Genomic DNA, 12,114 nt, shown 5'->3' with positions numbered 1-12,114 from the left:
AAAAACAAAACAAAACTCTTTGCCCTTCTTCCCCGAAGACCTGCTGCCTGATAAGTCAACAAAACAAGGGACTGGCCAGGGCTGGTGAGGGAGCTCTGCAGGGGGCGGCCCCTCCTCCTGGATGGTGCTGGGGGCCTCCTTCACCTGCAGAGATTCAATTCAGCACACAAGGCACATCCACCCTAGCCTGGCACAAACAGGCCTTCTCTTCTCCCCCAACACTACTTTCTAAAAGTCAGGATTCTCTAACTGCATCAAAATCACCTGGAAGCCTTGGGTGGGGCCTGAGAATGTGCCTGTAGGGTAAATGAAATAGGTCAGGCTTTTGATGTCATTGGCCTCTGTGATTATTACCTGTGGCCTTGATTGCGCTAATGCTGGAGGCACTTGGAGTGTGGGCGCAGGCACACGGGCCTGTTGTAGACACCTGGAGTATGGTGTGGGCATATGGAAGTGTGCACGCCTCAGCCTAGAGGCCAGGTATATAAGGGTGGCATCACTCAGAGATAGAGGAGGGCTACAGGAGGACAAGTGACTGCAGAGCTGAGACTAGGAGAGAACGCCAGAAAGAGCCCAGAGAAAGAGCAAAGATTCGTGGGGGGCTGGGAGGCCTGGTTGCCTGCTGCCCAGCACTCCACTGCGCAGCCCAGGTCTGCCTCCCTGTATGCCAGCCTCCCTGCCTGGAGTGCCTGTTACCTGGTTCCCTGGGTGAGCGGTAAAACCTATAAAATCCATCGAGGACTCCAGGACTCTCTTTTATCCATCTGCCCAAATCCATAGTGACCCTGCCCCATGCCTGCTGGCACAACAGTCAGTGTCTTTCTAACAAGTCCCCAAGCGATACTGATGCTGTTGGTCTGGGGACCACACTTTGAGAAGCACCACTCCCCACCGCAGCAGAGAATTCCTCTGCTCTCAGACCCCCCTACATTGAGAGAACACCTCGATACTGAGCCTCTTGGAAAAAAAAATCAGATCAACCAATAAGATGGCCTACAGCCCTGGGCCCCCAGATCACAAGGTGAGTCCCCACTTACTGCTCTGAGCAGATCTCAAGGTTCTCATTTCATTAGAACTTCTGCCAAAAACAACTCAGATTTTATTGCCCAAATAAAACTGTCTGAAAGTGGCGCGTGACCTGCAGGGATGCACGGCTTTCTTCCCTCTCCTTTGAAGTTCAAACTGGAGTTTGTTCACTGTGATACCTTGAAGAGGAGTCGGCAGAGGGAGCCTGAGGGGGACATGAAGGGCTCCAGGGGGGCTCTGTGGAAAGCAAGCCTCTGGGCAGACCCCTCAGTAACCATCAGGGGAATCATGGTGGGGGGTGAAGCAGCAGGTAGGGTTCAGTGCATGGCATGAGCCCCGGCCTCCCTGGAGGATCACACCCCACTCTGACAATGGGCTGATGCCTCCTGCCATGCTCTGGCCTCGGCCAGTTACTTGCTCAGCTTGGTGTTTGTATTGATAAATACTAAAAACTTCTCAGTGCTAATGTGATGCAACACGGAGAATCTCACCTTGAGGAAAAGGCCTGTGCGGACAGACACATACGCGCAGCAGAACCTAGCCCCTGGGGGTGGTTTTCTTTCAGGTATCTTTGAGACTCCCATTTGCTGGTTTCCCTCCATCGAGGAGGAAAATGGCAAGCTGGTGAGAGATGGACAGACGGCCCACTGGGCTGACTACCTGTTGACCCCGTTGGGACCCAACTTCACAGGAAAGGGCTGGATACAGCCCCCCATCCTTGGGAGACAGCAGGAGGGCAGGCCTTCCCCACCGGGTCTGTCACTAGACTCCTTGGCTCTAACACTTATCCTGTCATCATATTACCAGTGCTGTTGAAAAGCACCCCCAACACCCACCCCCATAATCACAGCCCAAGGCAAATACTTGTCAGAACTCTTTATCTTTCCCTGGTGCTCTCCCTCCCCCCAAACAACCCCCTCCTCTGGACTGTTGCACTTCACTACCCACTGTTATGGCACGTTGTTACAACCTGATTATTCTTTGAGTCAGGATCAGAACTTCTCTTTAATTTTCCAATGCCTGCGACCTAAGTTACTCAAGAAAATGGGAGTGGATTGGACTGGAATAGATTGGACTGGAATGAGCTGGAATGGACAGGACTAGAGTAGAATGGTCTTCCTGCTGTGCCCGAGTCAGGATCTCTGGGGTGCAACTATGGCCCTGGTGTTTTTACAAGCTTACTAGGAGGCTTCAATGAGCAGCCAGGGTTGAGAACCATGATCCTTGCCTTTAACTAGGTGCTGGAGTTGCTGGCTACCTCCTGTTTGCTGCATCTGTCTGGGGGTGCCCTGGACTGGGGATGCCTGGGCAAACCTGGGCCTTCTGCCCACTGCTGGGCCCAAGAGCTGAGCAACTACTGCTTGGGTTTGTAGGAATCCTCTGTCACCACCTGCACTGTGAAGTGAGAGGCAGGGACTGCTCCTCCAAGGCCTCCCTGCTGGAGGCCTGCAAGCATCGCCTGCGAAACAATACAAGCTGATGGGCAGGCTCAACTGAAAATCTTGAGGCCACTTAGTCTGAAAGAATAAAGTCACCAATCCTCAGTGAAATGGGGTTCTTTAAAGATAAATCCGAAGTTTCCTAAGATTTGATATCCTTAAAGAGAAGTTTGGGTCAAATAAAATGTGGCAGGTACAACCTGATACCCTAACAGTTCTGGGGGTCTCCCTGCAGTTCTCTTAATTCTGGGCACTTGATCTGAAGGTTTCTGTTCTGCTTTGAGTGTTACAAATGGGGTAGAGTTGACCCCACCCCACCTCCTGAAGCAGGACCAGCTCTCCTTGCAAGGTGGAAACTTTATGAAGGACTTGGAGGTTTTCTACCGCCTCCTAGAAGCATTAGCACAGCTTCTTAACATGGTTTCAAGAACTCTGTTAAGATAATGCAAATACCTAGGAGTGGGATTGCTGGATCATATGGAAACTCCATCTTTAGCAGATTGAGGAATCTCCACACAGCTCTCCATAGTGGTTGGACCAGTTTGCACTCCCACCAGCAGTGCAGGAGAGTTCCTTTTTCTCCACATCCTCGCCAACATTTGTTGTTGCTAGTTTTTTAATATGTGCCATTCTCATTGGTGTAAGGTGGTATCTCAGCTGGAAGGGATCATGCTCAGTGGAAGCAAGCCAGAAAGAAAAAGAAAAATACCGGATGGCCTCACTCATAGCAGGAATTTAGAAAACCTAAATAAGGGATCAGGAAAAAGACTAATTATAATAAAGTAAAAATTAAAATCAACAAGCAACTATAAACCAGAGACACACTACAGGCGGGGGAGAAAGGAATCGAATCAAAACAGGGGAGGGGGGGTAATTTTATGGGGACGATAACCAAGATGAAAACGCATACATTGTACAAAAATGAAAAATGATGTAAAAAAATCTATATATTCAAAAAGATAATGCAAAGAAAATCTGTCTGGATGCTCACAAAATGAATACTCCTCTGTCCAGAGGGACAAAGTTACATGACTGTTGACCCTGATGGCACTGGAATTCAGGCCCCAGGGAGCCATCCAAGCCTGGTTTTCCTTTGGTCCTTCCCTGCTCACCCTCTGACTTCTGGGTGCCTGAGCTGACTTGGGGGGCTGGCATCTGTCCCAGACTGGCACAGGGTAAGAGACTCCCCAACCTCTACAGAGTCCCAAGTTACCCTCCCTAGAGGTTTCCCTAGAGAACCATCCCGAAGCTTCCTTTCAAAGGAGGGTTCTTTGAACGCTCTGCTGCTGCCTCAACCCTGCCTGTCCTGTATCCAAAGCCTGCTCTGCCCTTGCGAGGTGGACACTGCCACTGCAGGCTTCTCCCCTTCCCGATCACTGTAAACCCTGAAGGTACACCAGGCCCTCCCCAGAATCTCCCGTGTCATCTTCCTTCTTCTCCATCCCACAAGGCAAGGTTTCCCTCCACAGGCTGCTGTCACCGGGGTCTCTCCCCAGCCAGCCAATAGCCAGAGTGCCCAGATACCTCTCAGCAGATTCCACCTGACCACCCCCTGTCCCCCAGTGTGGTCCTGAGCAGCAACAGCAGCCCCTGGGAGCCTGTTAGAAATTCCAGGGAACTCAGGCTAGCCAAAGGCCCAGAACCCTACTCTAGGATAATTTCTAGAGGTCTCAGGGTGGTGCCTGGCGCCCACTGGTGAAACCCACACACCTGTCAGTTCAGCTCACCTCCCACCCCCTCTCAACTATGGGACCCTTAGCGCAGGGAGACCTGGTCCTGGAGGGTTTGCCCTCACTCCTCCCTCCCAGAATCTGAGGCTCCTTCAGCTCTAACAGCCCTCGATCTCAAGGCCCCACCCTCCTCTTCTCTATCCTCATTCACCCAGGGGGTTCCCCTGAGACTCAGCTTCTAAGACAGGGCCTCCTTTGTCTCCCCTCTGAGGCCCTCGGCAGCCTACCACAGGGTCTGGCCCACAGCAGGTGTGTGGTAACCATCTCTTCATTTAGTCAACAGTGTTGGCTGATGGGTTGATTTACAACTGGAAAGTCTGGATGGGGCCTGGGGGGGGGACAAGAGAAGAGCATGTCTCAATGCCTTCATATGCCAGGCTCTCCCCACCTGCTTCCCAGGCCTCACCCCCTTTCCTTCCATCAGCACTCACACAGGACCCAGGCCATTCACCCCTGTGAGGCTGGTGCCAGAGGCGACTCACTCAAGGTCCCAAGGGCGCTATTTCCTAAGGAACAAGAGTGTGTCCATGCAGCTGTGCCTGGGAGCAAGCCGGGAAGGTTAATGAGAGCCTCCCAGTGGCTCCCTCCAATCTATTGGCTGCAAAAACATCTCCCGTCACATACACCCAAGGGCAGACAGCTGCAGCACTTCAGAGCTCAGAAAATCAGCTCCAAGAATGCAATCTGCCCACAACATCTTCAGTTCGACATCTTCAGTTTGTCACCCTGGCTTACACATTTTTCTTTTTTAAAATGTTGCTAGTGAAATAGAAATTCAAATGGGGAAATGTAACAACCTACCCCAGGTAGGTAATGAGGCAGGGTCACGTGCCCCTACCTGTCCTGTGGGGGATGGTGGTGGGTGTGGAGCATCACTGAGGCCGTGTCCAGAGGAGGCAGAGGCCTAGGACTGATCCAAGGTGCTCCCTGCAATTCCCCCTGGCCTCTGAACTTTGCACGCTTTCCCCTTCTGCTTATTTTCCTCCTTTACCTTAACACTTGCTTAGCTGCTGCTTTCTACAGTGCTTTAATCATGAGCTTAGCATTTCCCAAATACATCACTCTGCACATGACACATTCTTCAGCAATATTGATGAATCAATTGATGTGCTTTCCCCACACCTGAATTAAGATACTGATTATTATATAGTGTCCTTTATTCCCTTCTGATGGGTCTCCAAATTATGTTTGCCAGACTCTTTCCAGCTCAGCTGTATGCAATCAAGTGATGCTATATTAAAAAGCAGGTGGCTTTATAGTCAATCGGAAGCGCTTGATAACACCAAAGGGCAGCAACCTCCCAAACCTGCCCATTTTCATGGAGTCACCTATGTGCAGGTTGCCTCCCTGAGCACAGGGGTCTCCCTAATTCTCCCAGCCTCAGCCCTACCTGCTTGTTGACTAGCTGACCTCAGCCCCCTCTCTTCTAATCTTGACCACACCGCTTTCCTTTTCAGACAGATGGGAGAGTTCTTGCAAAAGCTCCCAGGCGAACAGTGAGGAAGACACCTACACAGGATATGCTACCTGAACAGTCACCTGTGCTAGGGGTCTGTGCCAGAGTGGGCGGCCACAGTTCTGCTGGGATAACCTGGAGACCCAGCAGGCTTCTCACCCTGCATCCTAAGCTCCTGGGCATCCTCTCTGATCGCAATGCCTCACAGTGCACCCCTGGCAGGCCATGGCCTCAGCCAAGGGTGGCAGATGCTGGAGGGTGGACTCCCCAGAGCACATTAGTATCGTCTAAGGAAGAATGGCCACTGTGTGGCTGACCACCCCGCTGGGAGGACCCCCACCCCTCGTGTGTGTGTGTGTGTGTGTGTGTGTGTGTGTGTGTGTGTGTGAAAGCAGCCCCTCCCCCCTCAGTCAGGCACTCAGCACAAATAGCACAGAGTCTTCCAGAGGCTGGCATGCTATCCCTTGAAGTTCCATCTCATGCCCAAGCCAACTCTGCCCAGTGAAGCTTACTCAGGTTCCAAGTCCTTCCATGATCTGATCCTGTTCACCAGAAGCAGCTAATCTGAAATTAAATAAATTCTTTGCTTGTGGAAAATACCTTCCTCAAAGTTCAGTGCTCTGTCATTATATAGTTGCTATGAAATAATCCGGTTATAGGAACTCTTCCAAAAACCTGCATTATGTCTAAGGATTTTGTGAAATATAAATAAGATGAAGTAGCATAAACAAAAAACAATTAATAGTTGAGCTCTGGGCTTTGAAGACCCAAAAAGTACAGCTTGCACAGCTTTCCAAGATACGACAGAGAGGGAACCACCAGGCCCACCCCTCCGCCCACTCTCTCAAGCATGACGGGAGCAACACGAGGCAAGAGGCCCACTCTTCACGCCCTGTGAAGACTTAAGTAATGACCTGTTCTAATCACGTGTCTCCTTTAAACAGATGCCAAACGTCTCTACAGAGAGCACGATTCCACCCAAGGGGGGGTAGGCAGAGCACTTCCTGCTCCTATTTCTCGCTACTAAGCCCTTTGGAGACATTAGCGACAGCAAGATTTAATTGCTAGTCAAGAATGGAATAAAGTTTTATTGTACACAGCCACATCCATCTGTTTATTTACTGTCTCTGGCTGCTTTTACATGAAAAGGGCAGTGTTTGAGTGGTTTCCTATGGCCTACAGAGTCTGACATACTTACTATTCGGTTCCTTACAGAAAAAGCTGGCAAATTCCTTGTTGTGCATGATTCCTAAGACGTAGGAGGCTTTCGAATGGCCCCACCTGTGGCCACCAATCTACTTGGCTTTACTCCTCTCCTATACCTTGTAGTTGAGCCTGTATACACACACACATGCATGCATGCACATACTCACACATGCGCGCACGCGCACCATATCTCACTTCACAGCACTTCCCCATGGTCAAAGTGACCCACACATCACCACCCACCTGAATGGTCTCAAGCACATTTGAGAACCCAAGTCAAAGTAAGGTGGCTACAAAGCAAGCTGGCCTAGCCTAAGCTCCTTCTCTTTCTTTTCTCTCAGCTTCCCAGGACCACCTGGGAAGAGCCCAACAGCTCCCCTCCAGGTCACCAGGCTGCCCCACAGCCTCCAGCCCTTCTTCTAGAGAGTGTTCTTAGAAGACGTGAGTGCAACGTCCAGCTCACACGAAGGGATGAACAAGGCAGACTAAACAGCAGGAGTGTCTGCTCAAGCAGGAATTTAACCTCTCAAGACTCACAGGTCCACCGCAGCTGGCACACGCTGAACTCAGCCTCTTGGCCTGGTTCCTTTATCTAAAGCACAGCGCCCTCACATGGTGTCAAAGGGAAGGACGGTCTTCTCCAAACACCAGAGGACTGAGGGAACTGGGTCAAGGCTCAGATGCCATCTGTGAGAGCGCCCGGCACCTACTCTGTGGGGACTTTAAATCAATGTTATCCAGATTTCCACCCTTGGCTCCTTCACAGATAGCTCCTCGCTGGAAACTTTACACCAAGAAGTATAAACTCTGACCTCTACAGAAACTCACTAAACCGCAGCAAATGGGATTCAGATGTTTCCATGTACAGTACAGCGATGTGGCCTAGACTTTAAACACTTTGGCAAAAACAGGAAAAATGATGCGGGCCTTCCAGTCCCTCCCAGAACATGATACAGCCTTGACCCCAGTCCTGCAGTGATCTGAGCCTTCCTCGCTCCCACTTAAGTCTCCTCACCCGCAGCCCACATTCCCTGCCCTGTTCCACATTAGCCTCTCCCAGCCCCCGCCATGGTCCATTTTCCTTGCTTAACCAAAGAAGTCGATTTTCCCAGCCAAGCAAAAGTTGCTCACATTCTGATCAGGACACAAAGTTCTGAAAGGGCCACTGGTCAAGACCAATCTTAGGAAATTGGCCCAAGTCCCTTCTGATGGAAGGAATGGAGAAGTCTCAACATACAAACTTGCACCCCAGGCATTCTGACTTTGCTGTGGATTCTGGGTGACTTGCTGCAGAACACATGGGTAAGGGCAAAAGAATTCTTGATGGTGGAATAAGATAAGATGGAGGTGGGGCAGAAGCTTCTTGGGCTTGGGAAGGAGAGACTTGTAAAATATCAGACACTTTTCCCAGGAGCCAGGCAACCCTGCTATTTCAATAGCTGAGCTGATACCAGGCTTTACTGGGGGCAGCCCATCTGCCAGCCATGTGCATGCCTGGGGGGCATGATGCAGAAGCTGAAAAGTGATGGGGCACCAACCCAGTGACCAAGTGTAAGCACCGGCAGGACAGGGGTGAAAAGAACCTCTCCCGCCCTGCAGATCATCTATCGCAGGTGCTTCAAATGCAGCAGGGCATGGAGCACTCCAACCACAGCTGCAGAGTCTGGGGGGCAGGGAGAGCATCTTCTCACCTATGCAAGCACCTGTCAGGCCTGGCTGAGGATGGCAGGTGTTGCCGATGTCAGGCAAAGGCCTGCCTGTGGGATGAGAGAACAAGGATATGAGCACCCTACCTCACCTGGTTCTTATCTTTTAACTAAGAAGAGCAGATTAGTGACCTGTCAGGTGACCCCTCCAGACTTCCTTTTCCAAGTACAGAAAAACTCAAAAGCACAGAAGGGAGAATGCCAATCACCTGTCCCCACATCCAAGAATAAATGAGCAACACACAGAGGTGCTCCCCGTGACGAGCACCCATGCACACCTGTGCAAATGCAAGCAGTGTTCTCCCTGCACCTGGACAAAGTGCCCCTCTCTGGCCTGGGGCCTGACAGGTTTAATCCCTGGCCCTGTGCTCCCCTGGGGGCTGCAATGGACCCCACCTGCAACCCCAGATGGGGACTGGCCCGGCACACGGTGAGGCTCCACAACTGATGGAAGGCACCGAACACACAGATGCTTCCCCTCCCACCCCCCATGTTCACAGGCACTGCGGAAGGAAGGTCAGGGCTGGAAGAGGGGGGGGTTCTCTCAGACCTGAGGCAGAGCATCCCCGGGAGGCGAACGTCCCTCCGAGGAACCCCCACCCTCACGCCAGCCCTCCCAGGGCCCACCCTGGCGCCGAGACCGACCGACCCGGAGGGGGCGCAGGCAGTACCAGGCCGCCGGCGGCGCCGCAAGCGCTGAGCGAGACCAGGGAGCCGGGGTGGCCGAGTACGCGGCCGGAGTAGAAGCACAGGTCGGCGGGGCGTCCGCGGCGCGCGGTGGCGCCCGCGTCCTCCACCTCGAAGCCGCGGGCCAGGAAGCGCAGGTCGCGGCGCAGCTGCAGGTACAGGTCGCGCCCGAAGGCCGGCAGGTGCAGCAGCAGGGCGCGCTCGCCGGGCCGCACGCGCGGGGCGGCGAGGGGCGCGCGGAGACGCCGGCGCCGTCTGGGCCCCGGGGCGCCGGGCAGCGGCGGCAGGTGCACGTCGTCGGGGCGCACCCGCCGCGGGAGCACCACCTCCACGTCGGCCGCCGAGTCGCCGACAGCTGCGGGGAGAGAGGACACGCGTGAGCGCCGCGGGGCCGCCGCCCGCCCGCCCGCCGGCCGCCTCCCGCGCGCAGGTCCAGGGCTGGGCGCGCCGCGCCAGCCGGACACGGCGCCCCTCGCCTCCCTCGCCCCGGCGCCTCCACGTCGGCCCGAGCTCCGCCCGGGCCCCGCGCAGCCCGGCGAGCTCCGGAGGGCCGCCCGCGCCGCCCGGAGCTCCGTCCCCGCGCGCGCCCGGGGCTGTCAGCGGCCGCCGCGGGACCGACCGGCGTCCCCGGCCGGCGCCGGTGCCGCGGGAGCGCAGGGCGCAGGGGCGCGAGGGGCGCGGGGGCCGCAGGGGCGCCCGCGGAGGGGGCGCTACCTGTGCCCGGGTCCAGTCCCCACAGCAGCAGCAGCAGCAGGGGCAGCGCGAGCGGGGGCAGCAGGGCGCCGTCGCACATGGTACTGGAGGAGCAGCCCGGCCCGTCACCGCGGAGCAGCAGCGCGCGAGGCGGCGGCGCCAGCCGGAGTGCAGCCCGCCGGCCCTCGGAAAAAGTAATTAGCGCTGCGGACAAACCCAACGTGGAGAAGCCCGAGCCCCGCCCCCTTCCCGGGATCCTGGAGGTGATTGGACACCCGCCCTCCCCTGCCCCGCCTCCCGCGCCGCTATTGGTGGGGACGGGGCGACACCAGGGTGCGTAGTTAGGTTGTAAGCACTTTCTTACACGTGGTTTCTGGGCAGTGGCGAGGAGGAGACGGCAGGTGGCGCGCGGGAGCCGACTGGGACGCAGCGACCCTGGAGGACCCCGCGGGACAAGGGCTGCTCTGCGGGCTCGGGAGAGCCTTCCCCACCCTGCTGCCCAGCTGCCCGCGAGCGCAGGCCAGAGGCGGTCGGGGCACCGGTTTCAGTCATAAGGCTTGGTCTCTCAGGGCCTCCCTGGTGGCGCAAGGGGTTAAGACGCAACCTATGATGCTGGCCGCAGCCTCTGCAGCACGAGTTCGATTCCCCGGCTGGCCAGGGAGCTACCCACATGGCGCAGCAGACCTCTCCTGTCCCGCCCACTGCTCCCCTCAGCAGTGTGTTTCAGTCAGTCTGCCTGTTCTGTTCCCCACTCTATCTCTGGTGAATCCTCTCACCTCCTCCTCTGCCCCCCCACCTCTGGCCTATACCCAGTTCTTGTAGTCATAAATAAATAAATCTTAAAAAAAAAAAAAAAATTTGGTCTCCCAGCATCTGAAGTAAAACCAGGTGGGTTGAGTGTCACTGGAAAGACCCCCCAGGCCACTTTCTCGCACACCTGAGTTTGCACCTGAAGGTTTCTCTGTGGTGTCTTATCTTACCCTTCACCCCTTCTGTTCTCCTCATGGAAGGCAGTGAAAGAGGAGATCACATCTGCTTACAGATTGAGAAACTGAAGGAGAGAGACCCTAAGGAGCTTATGTAAGTTTCTGTCAGAGCAGGAGCTAGAACTTGTGGCTCTGACTTCCAGCCAGCTGCTGCTCACTAACAAGAGCCCTCCCGGCGGCAGGAGGGCCTATTAGCCAGGTTTTACTGTGGGGAAACAGGCATGGGGTGGCAAAGTTTGCACTCCCAGCCAAGCCTTCCAGCAAGAGTGAGCTGATTCTTTTCCCACCTGCAAGAAAATTCTTTGCAGGTTCTTGAGGAAAACAAAAACCAAACAAAATGAACCCAATCAGGCCTCCCCTGGTGGCACAGGCAGTTGAGCACAGCGCTGGGAAGCTGTCCACAGCCTCTGCAGTGTAAGTTCGATCCCGGCCTGGCTGGCGAGGATCCCACATGGCGCAGCAGACCTCTCCTGTCTCTCCCGCTGCTCCCCTCAGCAGTGTGTTTCATCACTCTGCCTGTTCTGTTCCCCACTCTGTCTCTGGTGAATCCTCTCACCCTCCCGAGAATCTGACCTGTACCCCAGTTCTTGCATAAACAAACAAACAAACAAACAAACAAATAAATAAATTTTTAGGGGGGGAGGAAGACCCATCTGAAAAAAAAAAAATGATCCCAAGCATAACCATTCTCAGGTCTCTCCAGGCTCTTCCCTGTCCTACCTGCTTCCTATTTCTCAAAGCAGAGAGGTTCATGCACTCCTACTGGACTCTGTTTGGGGCCCCAGGATCTATCTAATATGTGTCACAGAATTGCATGTCACTAGGAGGTAACCAGAGTTGAGGTGAACACCACCCAAATCTCATGACATTTAATTAATCTGGGAGTGGACATGGAGTCGCTGTCTGTAAAGCCCACCAAACTCTCTAGGGCAAATTTGCCGCTCTGGGTGTCCCCAGGGTGTGACTGATAGAATCCTTTTCTGCTGTATTGGGTCCCTGCCTTCCCCTGGAGCTGGCCTCAGGAGGCTGCAGATTCAGCCACTGCTCCAGGGACTGCACTCACCCACAGTTCCTTGCTAGAAGTCTCCACACCAGTCCTGTTTGTGGTCAGGCTCAGTGCTTCTTTCCTCCCTCAACTGTGTCCTGATCAGCAGCTTCTGGTGGCACAAGAAATCATACTGACCT

The 12,114-nt window shown here is 54.4% G+C and overlaps 1 protein-coding gene across 1 annotated transcript in view; it reads right to left on the bottom strand.

Annotated features, from left to right (window-relative positions):
• The window catches only part of ADAMTS17 (ADAM metallopeptidase with thrombospondin type 1 motif 17), a gene marked incomplete at both ends in the record, with an annotated part of 237,322 nt that extends 227,279 nt beyond the window's left edge, over positions 1 to 10,043 (bottom strand). The window contains 2 exons of the mRNA XM_084254463.1: positions 9,235 to 9,605; positions 9,965 to 10,043. Coding sequence (XP_084110589.1) covers positions 9,235 to 9,605; positions 9,965 to 10,043 — 450 coding nt within the window. The remainder of the gene's footprint in view (positions 1 to 9,234; positions 9,606 to 9,964) is intronic.
• Between the last annotated feature and the right edge of the window lie 2,071 nt (positions 10,044 to 12,114).

The sequence above is a fragment of the Talpa europaea genome (genome assembly GCF_964194135.1).
Source record: "Talpa europaea genome assembly, chromosome: 14".
NCBI lineage: Eukaryota > Metazoa > Chordata > Mammalia > Eulipotyphla > Talpidae > Talpa > Talpa europaea.
The sequence above is the reverse complement of the archived record's forward strand: the minus strand, read 5'-3'. Positions and strand labels throughout refer to the sequence as shown.